Consider the following 18,131-nt stretch of genomic DNA (forward strand, 5'->3'; position numbering starts at 1 on the left):
GAGTCAGGCTTCTATTAACAGAGAAGAGCTACTGCTGTCTCTTTCTTGGTTCTTTATCATGTCTGTTTTACGGTCATTTTCATTTCTCCTGTTATTTTCAGTCACGAACTAAAGAAATCACTGCAAGCTAGTGCTAATAAGATCATGATGCTGCGAAGACATAAACACTGCTTGTTACATTGTTTTCGTGCATAAACACAACTTTTCTTTGAAGTAATGCTGAATTAAATGATCAATATTTGAACAATTGGGATGAACTCTTCACAGTGCACAGAGGTCAAAAAAATTGTTGCCACAATAATGATGCCACAGAAGGCGACAAAAGCTGTAGTGACCTATAACAGCTGACGTTGCTTCATTGCACCCAGCTTACAGTGTGGAAAATAGTGACATTTCCATGTTCCAGAAGGTAGCTTTCTTTCAACCTTAATGTTATATTCATATCTTCACTGATAATATGAACTGTTTTTCACATGTTGCTGTCTTGTAAGATAAGGTTCAAGCAGAAACAAAAACTAACTGCTGTCCTACATGAAAAGAAGGATAGGTGAGAAAGTAACTAGGGACCAGTCTTGCCAAAAAGTGTAAAAAATGAAATGGTTCATACATAAGTTAAAAATTAGACAATGACATCATGTTGGGCAGGGGAAGAGGTACTACCCTGGTATGTAAATTAGGCTATTACTGGCAAGACATTCAAAGTATTCCTGATGCTTAGTCAACAATGAGAAGTCTTCATCTGGAATATGAAATCCAGTGAGAGGCTTTGTGGATTGATTAGTAGAACAAAATCCAAGCAGTTATATCTAAAGGAAAAAGCAAAAAAGCTCTTGGTAAAAATAAACAAAAAAATAAAACAACCACCTCTTTAATTTCTGTTAATAGCCTAAAGAGAATAAGGATAGAAAGAGCAAGCCATCCATTTAGTCTGCACATAAAAACAGTTGTCAAATACATTTTAAAAAAATGAAGAAAATAATTTTCAGTTCTGTGTGTAAAAAGTTTGAAAGTTAAGAAGCAGTTGAGGTTTGGGTTAGCTTAAGCATTACATAAAATTTTCTGATGCTAATGAAAGGAGATCTTCTAAGAATATAATCTTCCATCCATTGTCCTAGGTAAAGCACAACAGACAACGCCAAGCTATGTTTCCATATTGTTAGCAAGAGGTTTCTGATTACATATTACATGGAGGGGCAGTGACCAAGGTACAGAGGAAGGGAGATGTGCCTGGTAGCAGTGGCCTGCAGGAGCAGGAGCCAGGGGATGGCTGTTGTGGCATCTGGAGATATCAGAAAATGGTAGAATGATAGAATGGCTTGGATTGGAAGGAGCCTCAAAGATTATCCAATTCCAACCTTCTGCTCTGGGTAGGGATTCCATCCAGCATCTCAGGCTGCCCGGGGCCCCATCCAACTCAACCATGGGCACCTTCAGGGATTGGGCACCTACACCATTCTGGACTTCAGTGGCAAGGTCTCACCACCCTCTGAGTAAAGAATTTTCTTCTAACATCTAATGTGAATCTAATTTTTTCTTTTTTTTTTTAGCTTAAACCATTTCCCCTAGTCCTATCACTGTCTTCCTATGCAAAAAAAAATGTCTCCCTCCTGTTTATAAGCTCTCTATAAGCACTGAAATGCCACAAGGAGGTCTCCCTGGAGCCTTCTTTTCTCCAGGATGAACACCCCCAGTTGCCTCCACAGGAAAGGTTCTTCAGGCCTCTGAGCATCTTCGTGTCCTTCTCTGGGCCCGCTCCAACAGCTCCAGGTCTTCCTCATGCTGGGGGCCCCAGACCTGGATGAAGTACTGCGGGTGAGGCTTGCAGCTCCTCCGCAGCCTCAGAACCCACCCATAATAGGCACCTTTTAGCGTGTGGGATGGTTCAATTAGCAAAGCAGTTCACAGGAGCTGCTGTTTTTCTACCCTTTAGGCAGCCGAACGCTTGGCTGTGAAGGTAGGGAGGTTTATCCCTCATTAAATTCTGCATTTTCTTCCTTAGCTCATTTAAATAACTTTGGATCTTGAAACTTATAGCTGAGCAGTACCTTTGGGAAGGTTGTTAAAATAGGTATCAAAACAGCTAGAGGCACACCATGGTGGTTTTTTTCCAAGACTTTTTAGCCAGACTTTATGAATAAAGAAGCAGTTAATAACTTCTGAGGTGAAAATGAAACAAAATATAGCTCTGCTGAATGGAGTTTTAGAAGTTCTTTGTTTGCCAAGTGTATATGTCTGTACTGTGAGGTCTGCACTGGATAAAAAGAATTTTTAAGGAAACAAAAGGACAGAATTGGAAAACTTTAGCCAAGGGAAAAAAATAACTGTTTTTCTTGCAAAAGTTCCTGATGTATTTTATATGTTCATAGACCATCTACAGAGAAATATCGTGTGATAAGAAACATTTATTGTATATGTAAAGAAGGATAAAGATTAAAGTTATAAGCTATTCCTGATATTTATTACTCTCAAATGTATCTCTCAACATAGTTTTCTTGTAGAACTTTGTCAATTGATGCTTCGAGGTTTTAGAATTGAAGTAGTCCATTTTGGGATTCATTGCCTAAGTATAGAAAATTAATTTCAAAATAAAATGAGACTGTATTTTACTCAGCACTTCTGAATATTTGTCACGCTTTCATACAATGTATGCACTCTGCTAAGAGCAAAGCTCTTCAAATTTACAATGTAGACCTCAGAGAAAGGGTTCTTAACTTGCTTGTAAACACTGATTTACAATTTTTATCCTTTTCACATCATCATAATAATAAAAAATAACAAGAAGCCAATCCACCAGCACTGGCATTTCTAAAAGTTTCCTTCCACAGAACAAGGACTGTTGGTGGCAGAGCAAAAAGGCTTTGTTTCTGATTTGTTATGATATCACTATTGATCTGTATTTTAGACAAGATCAGGAGGGGGAGAGAACATAAGACTTTCATCTTTTCTGCTACTCTATCTTAAACATAATTCAAAGGAAGATGCTTTCACTTTAGTCTAGAGGGATGAATCATAAAACTTTCCTGGATTAGAGTGCTATTTGCTTCTTATCTTTCCTATAAAATTGAAAAAAAAAGAAGAAAAAAAAAAGGGAAAACAAAACAAAACAAAACAAAAACAACTCTGGAAAGAGAAACAGACATGACGTCCAGTTATTTGAAAAGCTGCTGCCAGCTCAATGCAACTCATATCTGTCCACTAACCTTCTAGGCTTTGTGCATTCTGTTTTGAGGCACTGACAAGCAGTTTTTGTGAGGAGGAAGAGAAGAAAACTTTTTTCACAAAATTCATCTTTATCTGAGCAGCCCTGAAATAGTCAGGTCACTTACCCTAGAGTGAAAAAGCATGATTAACCAATTCTACCCATTCAATTATGTTGTGTATGGACTGCTTGAAAAAGAGAATTTTCAATTGAGTATCCTGGTTTCTGGATAAATTCTACTAGAGTACATATCTGTTCTAACATTTAGTCATGGCTGCTAAGCAGTGTCATGAGTATTGGAGCCATGTTTGATTTATTACTTTTGCTCAGGAGTTTCAGTGCTAATTCTTTTTCAGAATTCTTTTATTTCTTAGACATTAATACTGAAATACAACCTTTCTCTGTAGTTCAGTGGTCCTTGTGGCAATTTCCAATGGGTAAGCTTAAAACAATGCAGGAAAGGATATGGTTCTCTATAACAGCCTCAGACAACTAAGCAACCATGCTGGCTCCTTAACTGCAAACCGTGCCTGATATCTGCTTCTTCTTGAAGGCCTTACAGATGGCAGACTGATGTAATATCTGGCTTAATTCAAAGCACAAAAGCAAAAATGGTAGTAAGGAATTTTTTACACCAGTGCTGGATGAGAGATGAATGATGGTATTTTGTGGGAAGGGAGCAGCAGATCACTGTTATGCGTAAAAAAACGTAGCCAGATACAGGCACAAACACACCTTTTATATCAGCATGGAAACTCAGAATGATGGAGACAAAATCTCTTAGGCCTATTTGTCTTCTGATGGTTAGCAGTTCCGAAGAAAGGATGCAGTAGGGGCAAAGATTGAAACACATGATGAACACTGTTGACTACAAAATGGATCTATTTGGGAAAAGGCAAATAAAATTTCTCATTAAAAACCCCACTGCCCTCTTTTCTGAGGAAAATAAAAGGATGGCTAGGGAGCTTCAGTTGCGTCTTACAATAGTTTGCAAAAGATTGCTTTACAAAGTTCAAATCTTTAGAAATTTTCAAGTTTTCAGAATCTTGCATGGATACAAATAGTGATAGTGAATGCAAGACAAGTACTGACAGTAAATTGGAAAAGTAGTAAATTACAGAAATGAGGTTTTGCAGATGTCGTCATGAGATTTACTGAGAAAAGATGCTGCAAAGTATAGAACACATTATAGAATGAAAGACAATAGGAAAGAATAAATGAAATCTTGTTTAGAAAGAATGCATGCTGATCCATTATAGAATTGTCTTAGGTGACAAAGTAAGCAAAATATTAGCAAAAGAGATGTTTAAATAAAAACCCATTGTATCAAAGAACAGAATTTAAAGGTACTGCTGGGGATTTCAGTGAGACCAGTGAGCAGTGTGTTCAATAATGTCCCTTTTCTCTTTGATCAGACTTGCTGATGAAGCTTTATTTCTCAAATCCTTTTAGTTATGCTTTTTTTTTTCTTTTTTTTTCTGCATTTCTTTATCTGGAATTGCTTAGCAAAATTCTTAAAACTGTGTGAAATAGAATGTTGATCAAAAATATTAATTTGAATATTGATTTTTTTCCTGAATGTAAGCAGATTGCTTTGGGCTGAGAGCTCTTGGGGTGAGACTTGGCAGCTCAAATATTTTTTCCACATGCTTGGCAACAGAAGTGTGAGTTTCTATGTTTCAGGGCTTTTCTTTTGTTCTTTTGTTTTCTTTTCTTTGATTCTTTTTTTTTTTATTTATTTATTTTTTTTTCATTGATACAACTTCTGAAATTTTATCAACTTAATGTTATTATTCATGTGAACATACTTCATTGCAAAATTAAACATCAATGTTATTCCATTTAAACCTATTGCAAGCTTAAATCACATTTGGAGCATCACAAATCAAAGCTTCTAATGAAGGAGTGCTTCCCTTTAAAAAGAACAAAGAACAAAGTCAACCTGCAGGCAAATGGTTTTGATATAGACATCCCCATGATGGTTCTACATCGACTGGGACTGTGCACCAATGGAAACATACTCCTCTAGATCTAGAAAAAAATGACAATCAATTTCATTAGTGAAACCACATATAACAAACTTCTCACCATACTGAGATTAATATTTTTTTTAATTAACACAGAGACATCATTTCACACCAGCCTGGGATTTTCTATCCAATAAAGCAATGAAAAATACGCCTAAAGTAAAACCAGCTGCTTTTGCATCCAATAGCACTCATAATGCAAAATTTATTTGCACTCAGTAACAATTGTTTCTCTCTAGGTGTAACAAGAAATTATTAACTTCAACAACTTGTCAAATCATGAACTTTTAGCATCATCTTAAATGAATATTTTGTATGTAAAATATATATTCTTCACAGTTTGGGTTTCCTTCGGTATTCATAGAATGTTCTGAGTATTTTCATCCATTGTAGGCAGATTTCTAGTCAAAGTGATTCAAGTGAGTGTGAAGTTGTTTCTTCATGCTTCTGATTCATTTGTTTTTTTGTCACCTGAATGTTAACCCAATGGAAACTAGGTATTGTCAGTTCCCTCTTGCTGTTAGGATTTTCCACAGCATAAGGCTTTCTCTCTTATGTTGCACAATATTAGACCCGAGATGTACATGATGTAGCCAGGTTTCACTGATTTTTGTTGTTGTTTGGTTTTGTTGTTGTTGCTCTTTCGCTTTGCTTTGTAGAAGCATTCACTCAGTTTTTGTCTCTTTTTAAAGGTTCAGATACAAATGTAGTTTACCATTCCACATGTACTCATAATTTCTTCAGGTTTTCATGGCCTCCATTCTATTAGAAATGTCAGTAAACTGGATACAAATAATTTGCATAAATGTATTTCTTTTTATGACTTATGCATGAAAAATGTTGCAATAATGCTGCACAGAATTAAACAGAAGCTGTGGGGCTAGAGTAATTAATTTTCTTTAATGATGTGAACTATTAGAACAGCAAGATAAAATATAGTAGTAATTTGAAATATATGATAGTTATGAAAACAAAAACAAAACCTATTTATTATCTCTTAAAACATGCAGGTAAGAACATGTAAAAATTTCATTCAAGCTCATAAGATAGATAACACTTAATATTTTCTCTGATTTGTTTTCAGAGCCTGCTGATAGACCTCCTCTTCTTCTGATTGCGAACTCTGAAACAATAGAGGTATTACATCTTAATGGAAGCAAAGTGTCTGCCAGAACTCCTGTAAAAGGATCTTCAATTTTGACACTAGATTATAGCTACAGAGAGGACACTATCTGTTGGATTGAATCAAGGGATCTTGCAAGTCAGCTGAAATGTGCAAAGATAACAAAAGCTGGGAAGTTAACAGAAGAGTGGATAATAAATGTTGTGCAGTATCTTCACAGTAAGTATTAGACAGTCATTTAGCAAAACAGTCATATTCATCTTTGTGAACAGCTGCAGGAGATCTCAAAAATATTTGAGGCTTGCTGCTGAAGACAGTCTTAAATGTCTGTAATACTTTAAATATCTCACTCCAATGTATATGTGCATGAAAAGTTTTTTTTAAATGTGCATTTTTATAGTTTAAATAACATTTACTTGTTACAGAATCAGGGTAGGGCAACAGAAGAAGTATAAAGTGGTTTCTCATTGGCAAAATGGTGCTGCGTAGCACTTCTATGTGGTCTTCTACTACTGGATAATAGTAATATTGAATGAATGAGAGACACATGCTTTTCAAATTGCTGTCAGGTATCAGAAGTATGTTAGTTCATGAAAATAGAATATTTCCTAACAGGCAGAAAATAAATTGCTGCCTTTTGCAGTTGAGGAAAAAAAAAAAACAAACCCTCATAATGCTGAATTAGTTTTTAGCATTATAGCAAATAGCAGTCATTTTTTCTATTCGTGGACTGCTGTTATCTTTTGAAGGAGATGTTCGCGCACTTACGCATTTTCATGTGAACAGACTGCAAAACAACATGCAGTGAAAAGAAGACCAAATTTCTTCATCTTTCAGATGAGAATGGTCCATGTGCTAGCTTATAAAGCACAGCACTGAGGAGTGTAATGATGCTGTTAACAGTAGGCTTACAAAAACTCAGGACAAGAAGCTCCACTCCTTTGCTTTGGACCTAAAATTCTGAACATTTCTTTTTAAGTAGAGATAGATGTCAAAGAAGAACTTTGAACTGACCTCACACTCTTGGACCATATTCAAGTCACAAATTTGATGTGGTATTCCAGAGATTGGGCTTGAGACTATCAAGATAGCTGCTATAAAATATGGTCATTTCTGCACAGTAAGAGAGTTTTGTTTGTTTGCTTGTTTTAACCACTTTTTTTAGTTGTCTATTTAGTATATAGAAAATTTAATAGAAAAGAATGAAAAAGAATGTTGGTGGCCCTGCCTGCAGCAGGGGGGTTGGACCTTGTTGATCCCTGGTGTTCCTTCCAACCCAAGCTGTTCTATGATTCTATGAAAAAATTAGAACATGTTGTTTTGTTTGGTTTTGTTTTACCTTGCAACTCACTGTGACTATATTTTTTTTTAGAGGACTCTCTTAATTTTGATGCAAAGTATAATTGTACTTGATCCTGTCTGCTTTCTATTTTATTTTTTTTGATACTGTATTTTCATAGGGTTCTTCATACTCTAGATATCAAAATGCTCTAATGATCATGGAATATTTGATTGTGCCTTTTAAATTCATTCTATTATTGATATTTTATTTTGTTTTCCTTTTACTAAGAACAATCAGATTAACGACAGTCCTTAGCAAAATTTGGTTTGTATTGAACTGTGTCTGTTCTGTCACTTATTTTCATCATCGAGGTGGATCCTAAAGCTGTTTTGTAGTTCTTCCACCAGTTGTCTCTTGCTTTTCTCAGTCTCTGTTCTCTGCATATGAAGAGTCTTAATGATAAATGTTTATAAATATCCGAAGGGAGTTGGGAGACAAATGGATGAGGGCAGTCTCTTTTCAGTAGTGCATAGCAATAGATAAGGAGCAATGGCCTAAAACTTGAACATAGGAAGCCCCATAAAATGTGGAAGAACTTCTTTATGGTAAGGGTAATGGAATACTGGAACAGGCTGCCCAGAGAGGTTGCCGAGTCTGCTTCTCTGGAGATATTCAAGACCTGTCTGGGCACCTACTTGTCTGACCTATCATAGGGTAATGTTTTAGCAGGCAGGTTGGACTTGATGATCTCTTGAGGTCCTTTCCAACTCCGTAAATCCTGTGATTCCGTAATTGCCAACCTCTGAGTTGTTTGGATCTGCAAGAGCACGTCTATTCCTGAGAATAACACTGTGTCATGAAAAATATATGGAAATGGACACAGTGCCTGCAATTAATAAGCTAGTCATTTTTTGTAGCATTAGCACACATCAACCTGCGGACTCTTTCTTCTGAAACTTCAGTGTATTTGGTCTTGTTTAAATGAAGAATTGAAACTCCTATGGAAATGCATTACTTCCAAGAGTTCAATCAGAAGTTGTCTGTTACAAATTTTTTTTTCCCTCTGTTGTGTAGAAATTGTCCCTCTGGTTAATCTCTTCCCTTCCAGACATATATCTGGAGTTATTTTTGCAAGGAGTCTGGTGTTGCTATAGCTGTTATATATGTCTGCAGATATGTATAGGCCATTTTCTGGCTACTGCAAAACTGATTTTTAATCTTAAATTCTTCTTTTTCTCCCCTTCACCCTCTGTAACCCGTCATACAACTTTTTCTATTTCTCTTCATTGTTTAGCACCTGGATCTGATGAAGCAAACAAATTCATTTTTTCCTCCTGGTGAAGAATTTCATCCTCTGCATTTTCAAGTGTAAGAGAAAGTATAAGCTGCTCTGGCAGCTCAAGACAAATAAATGGTTGTGCCCATGGAGTTATTCATAGAAAAATGGAAATTCTGGTTTTCATAGGAAAAAACCTTTTTTTATCATCCATCTGCAAAAACAATATTCCAAAATGTATTAAAAACAAAAGAAAGTGGGGGAAAAAAAAGAAAAAAGTATTCTAGTAGTGTTAGTGAAATTTTGAATTTCTTTATGCTTGTCCTTTTTTTTTTTCTTTTTTTCTTTTTTTCTTTTTTTCTTTTTTTCTTTTTTTCTTTTTTTCTTTTTTTCTTTTTTTCTTTTTTTCTTTTTGTGTATAGAAGAAAACATGTTATCTGCATATGACACAAAAATTGGTGGAAAGGTCAGTTGTACAAAGTGATTGGGAACTTGAAGTGCTTGAAGTGGGCTTTCTCAAAGTGCTTTTTTAGTGAAGGCAAGTAAGTCTTGTAGTTAGGAACAAAGAATACAGATCCTATTTTAAGATGAAAGACTACTTTTAGGAAAGCAAGGACTGTGAAAATGACTTCACTTTCAAGGCAGAGCATATCGTGCAAGCTCTAGTTAGTGAATATAAAGCTTTGGATTCACAAAATAAAAGAAATTATGGTTCTTTAGTATTTAGCATTCTACTTCAAAAGGCAGTCCAAGATGATTTCATTTTGACACATAGGAGTCCCAGTTGAGTTCCTTTGAAAAGCAGTGCTAACTTGGTCTGCATCATCTGTACCTTGTTCTTCATAGCTTTAAATGTGGCAGACAGAGGCTCTCCTGCAGCCCGGTTTCATTTGCTACAGCACAGGCAGTGTTGGCATTCCTTGTACCAAGTTCTAGAGCATAGGAAATATCATCAAGTATTAGAGCGCTAGTTTCAGTCTTGTAAGAATTACTATAGCACTGACAAGGCTTTTTTCTTTTTTTTTTTCTATCTTTCCATGGGCATGGTAATATCAGCACACACATTCTTTTCTTTGCCAGGACCAGGTGTTGGTGTGTTTTTTTTTTAAACTTGTCTTATTGAAACCAGAAATTGTTGGAAGTTAAGCTGAAAATTTTCCTTTCAGGCAGATTTATATAAGTAGCATTGGAGCCAAATATGATTTCAGGGAAGACTCTCAGGTAAGGCAAGCTTATGCACACACCACCCATATAACGGGCATGCTCCTTGACACTTTATACTATCTCATAACTCCCTTCCAGTTAGTATAGCAGGACTGCCAGGAACAATCATTTATGTAAAGTGCTACCTTGAGGACCAAAGCAGCAGAATGCCTTTTTAATGGAATGAAAGTGGAAAGTCTCTCACAGTTTTCTGTCCTTCCAACGCTGCACTGTGTGATCCCATACCAATGCTTATGTGTATTAGGATGGGGAAGCAACAAGAACAGAATTTTCTGGATGACAGAATCTCCTACGTCTTCATTTAAATAAGCATTTTTTACCTTCACTATAACAAGTGTCAAGCACCTTGTTCTCTCTCCAAACAAGCACCAGACAGCACAACCTGGGTTTTAGCCACTATTATGCAGAAAACTCACTTCTAGGATGCTACTTCAGAGCATGATATTTTGTTTGGCTGGTGTTTGATTCAATCCAGTCCAGTTTGTTGTTTGATTCGGGCTTTCTTGGCATATGATATAAGCCCCACCCAGCAGATTCTTCTTGGCCCCATGAGTCCAAGCCAGAGCTGACTTCATGGCTCTCCCACTTTTTGGATGCAGCTACTGTAAAAATCATCAGACATACTATCTAACAGCATTTGGTGAATTTAACCTTCTGTTCCATATTTTTGGTCCCCCTAATCATGCACTCACAGGCAAACAAATGCTTCCTCTTTCTTCTGAGTTTAGTGGGGAAAAAAGCAAACACCAAACAGCTCCTTCCAAACAGAAGCATCTGAATAAGGATTAAAAGCATGAGGACAAGGAAGGCTTTTGATACTCTGTGTTATATTCTTCTATTTGTCTCTTTGGGTTTTGACATCATGCAGACACAAACATAGTCCCAAAGCTTCCCCTCCCAAGATCTAAAACATTTCCTAGTGGTAATTAACAACTACTATGAGTGCCATTCAGAATACCTCCGGTCATTTAGGTTGGCATTTATGACTCTCAATCTTATCAAAGGAAATGCTGAGTAGTGTTCAGAGCATCTGATACAAACCAGAACCAGAGAGAGTGTCCTAAAGAAATAACACAGCATACTTAGGAACCACCAGCAGATCTTACACTGGTGTTAGTGCAGTTCTGGGAAGAGTGGATAAATGCTACTTCTGAGATAACAATTTCTTTAGTTTGTCCAAAGACTTTTTTTGTTATATTTGGCAATATCTCACTGTAGACAAAGCCATTATTAAATACACAAAACTGAAATATTTTTCTTATCAGGATCCTCTTTATTCAGATTGAATTTCCCATCTCCTTTTACTGCCTTGTGAGATGCTACCATTCTTTAAAGCTGACCTTCCTCTTTACTACTGTGGAAACATTATTTTTATTATTGGACTTTATTACCTTATTATTCATGTCCTTTTACAGGTGACTTGCAAGGATTACCTGGTATGTGTTTTAGCTGTGCTGTGAAATTGTTGATCCTTAATGGGGAACCAGGTTTGTGTCCCATCTAAGGCTATTATATACAATTCATCACTGACATATGTATAAGATTAGATCTTTCATCAGACTTCACTCATGACTTCCTGAATGCCATTTGTTTTCATGTTTACTTTAATTTCTTTGTTCTTTTAGGCTTTCCCCTGCAAGTGCAAATCTTTAGTAGGAGCTAAAAACCTTTTACTCTGAGATCATATATGGGAAATTCTGTCTGTACTTCAGGGGCTCTGAGGAAATGAGTCAGAGCATAATTAGGGTCATCTTGATGGACAGTAACATAGTCTAGAAGTCTCCGCTGCTGATGTTTTTTTGGCTGAATTCATCCTTCATTTTAGTAGACTGGGACTCAGAAAACTTTTGATCCAGTTTGTGATACAGCTTTGTTAGTGCTGCATGGTCTTAATGCAGGCAACAGTGCTGTCTGATAACTGTCCTCCATGTACTGTTATTTTTCATCCTGTAATATAAGACTCCCTTAGAGACTCGAGCTTTTGGATCTTCCTTTTATCACTCTGCTGCTCTCTTTAAATCCTAGCTAATCTTTTCTGATTATTGGCTACACATAGCCTTTTTGATGATAATCATGTTTACTAGAAGAATAAGGGTAGTTCACATCTTTTGCTGAATGCATTCATTCAGCCTTTCTCAGACAGGCTCAGAGATTGCCTGAAGACTCTGGGATTTGTGTTCCAACATGAACCATCAGCTGGATGTCTTCCACTGATCACAGCAGGTATTGCAAATCCGTGTCTTTTCCTATTAATAGTATTCATATATTGAAGTGTCTGTCTCAGTGCTTGATGGTTTGCACAAAAGTTAGGTGAAAATGTTTGATATCAGAGATCCTAAGAGGGTCATGCATATATTACAAATTTCTAAATGCTAGCTGTGAAGCATCAGTCTGCTTTTGGTGCTTTTTGGATACAGTCCATTCAGTTTGACTTGAGGATTTATGCTATTGGATTGAATAGTGTGCCTGTAACATTGTATTATGCATTTTTGAGGCAATATCTTCCTCAAAGCAGATGTGCTGAATTTGTAGGATTTCCCTCCAATATTAGGTTACCTGCACTTAACCTCTTTTGAAATAAGAGCTATTTATTAACTGCTTGTTAATTGCCAAAAATAGATTTTTTTTGGTCATTCAGTCAGATATAATACTACCATTTCTTCAACCTTTGTTACTTAGCCAACTTCTACAATTGATCTTCTATTGATATCATTCAAAGCCTTGCCTCTGTTCTTATCTAAGCTTGCATGATGTCTTTTTATCTTTTGTGTGCTTTTCAGTAGTAATGCTCTGGGCAGCTAATTCTTATCTCAATGGTATTTCTCAGTACAAATTTTTGATTGCAATATATTTTTCTCTAAACTCCTGGACTCTGCCTCAGATAGTGTACCAAATATTGTCTCCGCAAAGCCTACATCTCTTAATCTCCTTGTTCTCAGTTCTACATTGTCAGATTCCTTTTCTCAAGCACCAACCTGCTAGCTGACCATTTCTGGATTTCCATCTTAGTACCATTACTGTCCTAACAGTCTGACACAACTGCATTTTGTTTCTCTTCCTTACATACCAACCTAGCCTTGACAGCAAAGTCAGACAGCAAGCTGGAAATTTCCCATAGAAGTATTCCATATATAAAAAGGGACAGTCAAAATATCAGTAACCATGTATGTTTATCAAACATACTGCTGATGAACTCTGTTAAATAGAGTGATTATAATACTTGTAAAACAGTAACATTTTGTACTTTATTAACACTTTTCAGAAATATGAAATTAAGTAATGCGTGTCTTATGTGATTAAACACACTTACACATATGCCTTCAACATCTGTGTGCACCCTGCTGGCTTCATTTCGGCTTTTTACATGGCAGTCAATGGTAGTATTCTTTGTAATACCATTTTCACAACAAATGAATTTGTTCTGCTTCTGCAAATTCACTGTGGACTTCAGTAATGGGCAAATATCCAGGGAGATGCAGACATTTGCATAGCACAGCCTTCTCAGTGATCAGGAAAAATGTTCCCTTCTGCCTTTCTTCTAAGGAAGGAGGAGACATGCAGGAGACATATTTGTAGCCTTGAAATTTCAGCAGAGTTGGCTATGAAATCAAGGCTTTAAGTGTATGCTCTCAGAAGCTATCTTCAATGGCAGTAAAGATCTAATTAACAACATGGTATTAAATACCATCCACTAATTATACATGCATGAAATTTGTTTGTCTTCTACTGGCACTCTATTTTATTTATAAATTTCATGTATTTAATGAGGTGGCTTTTCTTGCTGAGTGGAAATATTTCTTTGTAATTTCACGTCACACAGGATGCTAATCAAGTTACTTCAATTAGACTAATTGACAGTAAATTTGTTACATACTTCCAGATAATAGCTTATTCATTAATTAATGCAAATAGTTCATTCAGACTTCATTCTCCTCCAAAATAAATAAATAAATAAATAAATAAGACCAACCAACAAAATAACTTAAATCAGCTAAAAAAATCAAGAGTTCAAGAATCTTTTATTTTTAACTAATACGCTTTGGATTATGTCATTAAAGTTGGTCTTTCACTCACCTTAAGACTCATATCTGAGACACAGATCACAGAAGTCAAGCTGTGACAACATTACAATAAAATTTAAAAATGACTTCTTTTAACCTTTTCTGTCTTTATAGTAAAGAATAGGGCATAATCATATTGATTTGCAACTCAAACTTTGATCTAATGTCTTGAACTATTACAGGGCAAAGGTAAATAATGACCCAGCTTTTCATAAGTGAATGACAAATTAATCCAAGTAGAAGTGAAATGAGAAGCTATACCTCTCCAGTGTATTAGTCTGCTTTCAAAGCTCACCTGGACATTTTTGTGTTTATTGTAATTTAGGACGAAGAGGCACAAAGTACTTTACATAATACTTTATCAAGGAATCTTAAAGAAAAGGGAATTTCATGTTTGCAAATTTGAGAAAATTGTGATTGTTATTTGCACTGTAGTGGAAGTGGCAAATTAAACACACCCTCTGATTTGGTGGTGTAATATTTGTTGGGGTTTTTTTCCCCCAGTTTTTAACTTTGAGTGACAGAACAAAAGCCTCACTCAAAAAGTATTATCTCCAGTTCATGGAAATGTTTTTGTCTTCTCAGTCCACAGAATTCAGGTTGTGGATTTTTACTTAGAACAAAGCCTATTTGATTCAAATATTTCTTTTGACTTCAGCTCCACAGTAGAACATGAAGTGAAAAAAGCCTATGAATCATGTCAGTATTATTAAATATATAAAATGGAAGAACAAAACTTATGCTTCTCAGTATTTGACAGTTACCTTGAATAAAATAACATTTTGGTTTTGCTTTACAACTTTTGCTTGTGGCTTTAGTGAAATACTTATTCTAAAACTGAAAAGTTGCATGCCAGAGATCTTCTAAGCATAAGAAATCACTTTTTCTAAAACCAACTCTAAGCTATATAAATGTCTTAGTTCTTGAAAAAAATGTCCTCTAATCATTGTAACGAATTCAGGGAGAAGAGAGGACGCAATATGCAGAAGGGTTGGTTTGTTTGCACAAAGCTGAAGCCCTACATTTTATCAACATGTCACAAACCAGCTGCTGTTTGATATGTTGAGTTAGGCATTCACCATAACACTTCTTGAATTGATGATAAAGTTCCAATAGTCTTTGCATATGTAATTGCACAGAATATGTCACACCATGTAAATTAATGAGCTGATGGTGGAGTTGTTGGTATACCTTTTGAAATTGGCAGTTCCAGAGACTCAATTTTTTGCCTTTTTTTTTTGGACTCGCTTGCATTATGTACATTGATAATTCGCTTAACTACACGAATCCATTAATTTCATTACAAGGATGTGGATTTGTTTGTGTTTTTTTTTTTTGTTTGTTTTTTGTTTTTTGTTTTTTGGGTTTTTTTTTGTACTTATCTGTGTAAGGAGGAAAATATGAGGTATTTGTAAAGATAAGCACTACTTCTCTTCCTGTTTGAAATATCCTGAAAATAATACATATCTTCATTTTAAAACTCTTTCAGGGATTTAATGGTTAGTCACTAAGTCTGTTCAACTGGTTTCAAAATTCAGATTTTGTTTCGTAACTATTGCATTAACTCCAGAAATGATCCTTTGGGGAAAAGAAGACCCAAGTAAGATGAAGAAGTGGGAAAACATAACATTTAATAAGACTCTATGAATGCATTGTCATCTGTATTATATATCTTTAAAAATAATTGGCCAATATTTGGATTTCTTTTCCTTCTACAAACCCTTAATTGGACAGACAGTTATTCCTTCATAGAGTAGACGGAGCAAAAAATGATTTGAGAAGTGCTATCCTGAAAATAATTACAGTGTGCATCTATGCAAACTGTCAAACATCTGGAGAGCTGTGCAGCAGACAGAGCTGCTCGTGCACTTCTGCTCCATTCCTAAGCACAGACTGCATCAACACACGGTATCTTGCTGCAGTTTTAGAAGAGGCAAAAGATATAAGTGCAAGGAATACAAGAGTGTACCTTGTAGAGGAAACCTTGAGAGGGATGCAATGCATGTCTCTCTTCTTTATTTCTCTGAAAGTATTGGGGCAAATTCTTTTTATTGTTTACAGGAAAGGAATGGTTTAGATTAGATGTCATGGGGAAGTTCTTCAAAGAGAGAATGATGAGGTGTTGGAATAGGCTGCATAGGCAGGTTGTGGATGCCCCATCCCTGGACATGTTCAAGACCAGGTTGGATGGGGCTCTGGGCAGCCTGGTCTAGTATTAGATCTGGAGGTTGGTGGCCCTGTATGTGGCAGGGGGGTTGGAACTTGATGACCCTTTGGGTCCCTTCCAATCCAAGCCAGTCTATGATTTCATGATTTCATGAAGGAGGAGAGATTTAGGAAGAAGGGCAATATGCTGGTAGTCATGAGTCTGTTATTTTTCCTGAGACTTTCTGAGTGATATTTATGAAATAATCTCATATTTTCCCCTCTATCTGTAACATGAGAATGACAGTGTTTCTATATGGTGTAGAGATGCTGTGAGGCTTAAAAAGGGGAATGCACAAGGTAAAAGTAGTTAGCACAACGCACACAAAGCTTCTGTAGTTGAGAAGAGATAGGATTATGGCCCCATATATTTCTGAATGGCTTATAAAATTTTCTGGAAAGGTCTGGGATTCTTCTGAAAGCACAGTTGTGCAAATCTAAGAGCACTTGGTGTGAGCCATGTTACTGGAAACAGCAGATGTCTGAGTAGGTTGGGATACATTTGTATGGGAAACTATTTTGGTATTTGCTTTTAAGATAATGGTGAGGTAGTCCAATACCTGGATTCCCACCACTATCATAATGATGATGATAGAAATAAAGGAACAAGAAGCAACATCCTGAGGTCCTGTTGAAAATGTATGAAAATAGAAAAAAAATAATAATCTGTAAGTCTGAAACTGTGTTTTATTTTTATTTTTGCATTGCACGAAATAGGTTAGCAAAAAGGGGTTTTTTTGTTTGTTTTTTTTTTTTTACTGGAAGTCAGTCTGTATTTTACGTCTGGACAATTAGGTGATGTTGGTCAAGTCAAATGTAACAGTTTTCTTCTCAAAGACAATTATTTTGATATTGAAATAAATGGATGGAAAAAAAAAAAAAAAGAAATGTACTAATAGGACGAAAGGGAAGATAATGGTTGCATGAGTGTGTATCTGTTACAGACAGCTGGCAGTCAACATTCAAAGACATGAAGGGCTTTATTTGCTTGTTTTCTTCAAGCTGTAACACCAAGCGTGTGACATCACTGAGTGCTTTGCAGTGGCTTTGAATGTTTTGCAGAAGTACAAGCATGCTGAAGGGGTCAGGCAGTGACAGTGTTCCCTCCGCACTGTGGTAAGAGTTACCCATGGTTATGATGGTCCTTTTTGAATAACTTCATTTCTAGAGGCAGTGAAAAAGATGAAGTAAGCAGCTTAATAAAAACAGTTTCTTTTTCTTTCCTTTCCAACTCTGAAAAAAGAAGTCATCTCGTTTAGGAAAGTACAAGATATAACTTTGTTCCAGAGATATTGTGTGGCACTGTGGGGTCTCATAATGTATTTGCTAAGTGTTCAAGTCATATTTTTAAAAAACTAAAGATATTTAAAGTTTTTTACACTATTCTTTTAAGTCACAATTCTCAAGCTGGTTTTAAATTGTTCTCAGTATGCAGATTTTAATTTTACTATAAGCACATTTTTAAAAGATTTATTTTAGAAAAAAAATCTGTTTGAAAACATAATTTATTCTCCTCTTCTCCTAGTGTGTTTGAGATGAAGATAAATACTTCTGTGTCCAATAAGAATATTTCTTGTATATGTCAGAATGAAATAATCGATGGTCAGTGTTACCTTATGATCAAAATAAAATTGAATGCAATAATGCCCTTTGGTGAAAGGGAACAGATTGATTTATAGAAGTGGGTCATATCATGAACTGTTTAGTCATATTGACTAGACTATACATTGCTAA

At 35.8% G+C, this 18,131-nt stretch overlaps 1 protein-coding gene across 1 annotated transcript in view; it reads left to right on the forward strand.

Moving 5' to 3' along the window:
- Window positions 1-18,131, forward strand: part of LRP1B (LDL receptor related protein 1B) — a gene marked incomplete at both ends in the record, with an annotated part of 589,444 nt that overhangs the window by 324,782 nt on the left and 246,531 nt on the right. The window contains one exon of the mRNA XM_079539425.1: window positions 6,311-6,568. Within this exon, the coding sequence (XP_079395551.1) occupies window positions 6,311-6,568 (258 nt within the window). The remainder of the gene's footprint in view (window positions 1-6,310; window positions 6,569-18,131) is intronic.

Source organism: Tetrao urogallus, assembly GCF_951394365.1.
Source record: "Tetrao urogallus genome assembly, chromosome: 8".
In the NCBI taxonomy this organism is placed as follows: domain Eukaryota; kingdom Metazoa; phylum Chordata; class Aves; order Galliformes; family Phasianidae; genus Tetrao; species Tetrao urogallus.